Consider the following 4,046-nt stretch of genomic DNA (forward strand, 5'->3'; position numbering starts at 1 on the left):
TCTCTTTTTACCTTTTTTTTCTGTCATTTACAGGCGAAAAGAAAAACAAATAAAACCCCAAAAGAGGGGAGAGAAGAAAAGAAGAAGGAGGGGAGGGGAGGAGAGAGAGAGGAGGGAGAGAGAGGGAGAGGAGGAGGGGAGGGAGGGGTGGGGGGGGAGGGGAAAGAGGGGGGGGGGGGAAAAAAAGAGGAGTGGCAGTGGGGGGGAGGGGAGGAGGAGAAGGGGGTTAGTGGAGAAACTTGTACTGTCCCCACATAGCTTTCCCGGGGCATGGACCCCCTCCCCCCCTCCCTCCCTCGCTCTGGGTATCACCCTCCCTCCCTCCCCCCCTTTCCCCCCCCTCCTTTCCCCCCCCCTTTCCCCTTTCTCATCTCTCGCCTTCCTTTTCGAGGCATCACTTTGTCTTTTCTTTTTTCTTTTCTTTTCCTTACTTTTTTTTATCTTTTTTTCTTTCTTTTCTTTTTCGTTTGCCTTTGTCTTCAACTCTCTCTGTCGTGTTCGCATCTGTGTACTAAACACACATCATAAACAAACAAACAGACAAAAAAAGAACATATTTAAAAATCACAAGTTCGTTTGCATATGTCACTAACATTCTTTTATTTTTTTTGTACTTTTTTTTTTACTCATGTAATTAATCAACAGAAAGTCCATGCTCTCTGGAGGACCGCAAACATTTATTTAAAACTAGACAAGATAAGTATCTTTTGACTCGTTAAAATCTCCGTCGGTTTAAAGCGGGATTTTCTCTAAAGCGGATTCACATTATCGCGTTTTCTACAATTTCCTTTTTTTTTTTTTTGAGGGGGTAACTTTTCTTATATTTCCGGTTATTTTCGGTTTTGTGTGTATTGTTATATCTCCTTTAGGATATATTCTCATTATCATATATTCTTATTACCATATTTATTTCTATATATACATCTTTCGTATCTTTAATTTCTTTAAATTTCATTAATTTATATATTATTTCATTTCTTAAAAAAAAAATCATCTTTTATTTTTTATTTATCTATCTTTTGTCATGTTGCGTAGCCATAAGGTCTAGCATGCAAGTGATAACGACGGCGACATTGCAAGCAACTTTCTAATAACTTTCCATCTCAACTCATCAGCGGTTAGGCGGGATACTAATGAAGGTCCTAATTATGAGAGGGAGAGAGAGAGAGAGAGAGAGAGAGAGAGAGGAGGGAGTGAGTGAGAAAGAGAGAGAGTGTGAAAGAGAGAGTGAATGAGACAGAGAGAGAGAGAGTGAGAGAAAGAGCGGGAGAGAGATAGATAGATAGAGAGACAGACAGACAGAGAGAAAGAGAGAGTGAGAGAGAAAGAGAGGGAGAAAGCGAGAGCCGGAGATGATCAGCGACCGGGCCAAAAGGGACAGCCCAGATGCGCGGGATAAGGCAAGACCCTTAAACAAAACGGCCTCTTGCGGTTCGCTGTCCCTTCGAGAAGTAGGTCAAGCGGGATTTGGGTCAGCCTCGCCCCTCCTCCCCCCCCCCCTCCTCTGCCCTCCTCGCCGCGGGGAATTCAGGGAGGCTACAAGGACGCCTAACGAACCGGCTTGGCGAATCTGAGGTCCGGGTTTGATCTGGGTTGACTTGGCTTCATTTAGGTTGACTTGGGTTGACTTGGGTTGACTTGGTTTGGTTGGGTGCTCTCAATGGCCCTTTTTTATTTATTTATTTTTTTTTATTTCCTCTTTATTTATTTATTTTTCCTTTGTTCTGTTCTTTCCAAGTCATTTCATTTTGATGCCTTTTGGTGTTCTGTTGTCTGATAAGATAACGAAAAGAAAAAAAATGTCCCGCCAAATATGTCTCCTCCTCCATCTTTCTCCCGAAGAATTCCAATTAATTCCATCCTTACAATTAACATTCAACGAATTGTCCGACATCTCTAATCATCCCATACATTCGATCGTTATCAAATAATCCGTAATTAGAGGCGTAACAATAAAGCCAGAATGGAGACGGATCGGATAATTGGAAAAGTCTGGTCGCTTACAACCCCAAACAAACCGCATTTAATGGATCCAGAATTCCCCGCGTAAATTCGAAAAATTCCCCCCCCCCCCCCCGCGAAACGAACAGTGGGGGAAAATAAAACAAATGACATACGTATCTCCTCGTTTACTTCACGCTTGATTGATGAGGCGAGGCGCTCTCCTCAACAGCTCCTTATCCGGTGACTTACGAGTGTGTGAAATAGAGAGCTCGTTTTGTCTCGGTGAGGAATGGCGCTTGACTGTCACGCCATCTTGGTTTCATATGTGGGTTTGGGGTTAAGATTTTTAAAAAAATATTTGTGCTTTTTTTTAGGGGGGGAGGGGGAGGGGTTAAGGTATTGAGAGAGATCGGGTGATTAAACACACACACACACACACACACACTCACATTCACAGACACACTCACACTGACACACACACACACTGACACACACACACACACACACACACACGTACGGCTTAGGTATGCGAGTGTATGTATGAAGACAAAAAAAAAAAAAAAAAAGGTCTAAATACCAGAGGCTATTAAACACAGTCCTTCGAAAGTGAATAATGAGAGCCACATGAGAAAACTACATAACAGAGCCCTCACAACATACCCCTTTCTCTCTCCCTCCCTCCCCTCCCCCCCTTACATACCCCTTTCTTTCCCTTGGGGTACCTATGCCCCTCCCCTCCCCCCTCCTCCCCCCTCCTCCTCCTCCTCACATTCCTCATTCATCTCCCGTCGCTAACTTTCTTCACTTTCATAACTCCCCACCCCCCCTTCCTCCTTCCTTTCTCCCTGCCCCCCCCCCCTTACCTTCCTCCCTCTCTCCGTTCCGTCCCCCCCTCCCCTCCCCTCCCGATGGCCTACCCAGACCCACCTTTACCCACCCTACCTATCCTACCCACCCTACCCACTTACCCAAACACGCTCCTCCCCCTTTCCCCCTACCCACCTACCCATCTACCCACCTACCTACTTGCCTACCCCGCTGCCTCACTTACCTTATGCTCCTCCCCCACCCTCGCCCTCTACCTTATACCCTCCTATACCCCCCCTCCCCTCCCAAACATCCTGCAATACCACGGCGCGGCTTCACTAGGATCTTGATCATCCTTCCTCTCTTTCTGTCTCTCTTTCTCTCTCATTCTCTTTCGCTTTCAGTCTATAGCTCTTTGTTTACCTGGTTTATCTGTTTAGCTATGTTTTTGTTTTTGTTTTTTTCTGTATGAATCTGTCTCAATCTCTTGATCTTTTTCTTTTTCTTTCTCCTTCCCTCTCTCCCTCCTTCCTTCCTTCTCTCCCTTCCCTCTCTCTTTCTCTCCTCTCCCTTCTTCCTTAAATCTTCCTCATCCCCCTTTCTCCCCCTCCCTTTCTCCTTCCTTCCCTCCCTCCTTTCTCACTCTCTTTCTCCCTCCCTCCCTTCTCACCCTCTTTCTCCCTCCCTCCCCCTCCCTTCTCACCCTCTTTCTCTCCCCCCTTTCTCCCTCTCTCCCTCCCTCCCTTCTCACCCTCTTTCTCTCCCCCCTTTCGCCCTCCCTCCCTACCCTTATAAAACCCTATCCGACTCGCACACTTTCCCTACGCGGGTAGCAAGTGCACGAGAGTTGGAATACCGTTACGCTGGGGCATGTGGGTATGCGTGTGTGGGTATGCGGGTGTGGGTATGCGTGTGTGGGTATGCGTGTGTGTGTGTGGGGGAGGGTATGCGTGTGTGGGTATGCATGTGTGTGTGTGTGCGTGTGGCTATGCGTGTGTGGCTATGCGTGTGTGGCTATGCGTGTGTGGGTATGCGTGTGTGTTTGGGTATCTATGTATGTATGTATATGTATGTGTGTGAGTATGTGTTTCTAAGCATGTGCGTGTGTGTGTGTGTGGGGGGGGGGTATGTGTTTCTGCGTATGTATGTGTGTGTGTGTTTTAGTATTCCTGCCGTTACGTATTTGTGTTAGTATTCCTATCATTATGCACTATTACACATGTTAATGTGTTTGTCTGTATGGAGATGACCCTGTTCGTATATGTAGACGTACCCGTGTGTGTGTGCTTGTATGT

At 46.4% G+C, this 4,046-nt stretch overlaps 1 protein-coding gene across 1 annotated transcript in view; it reads left to right on the plus strand.

Moving 5' to 3' along the window:
* The first annotated feature begins 1,352 nt into the window (after window positions 1-1,352).
* LOC119599212 (formin-like protein 20) overlaps window positions 1,353-4,046 on the plus strand; it is a 30,270-nt gene continuing 27,576 nt past the window's right edge. Inside the window, exon 1 of the mRNA XM_037948953.1 lies at window positions 1,353-1,451. Coding sequence (XP_037804881.1) covers window positions 1,353-1,451 — 99 coding nt within the window. The remainder of the gene's footprint in view (window positions 1,452-4,046) is intronic.

The sequence above is a fragment of the Penaeus monodon genome, chromosome 42 (assembly GCF_015228065.2).
Source record: "Penaeus monodon isolate SGIC_2016 chromosome 42, NSTDA_Pmon_1, whole genome shotgun sequence".
Taxonomy (NCBI): Eukaryota; Metazoa; Arthropoda; class Malacostraca; order Decapoda; family Penaeidae; genus Penaeus; species Penaeus monodon.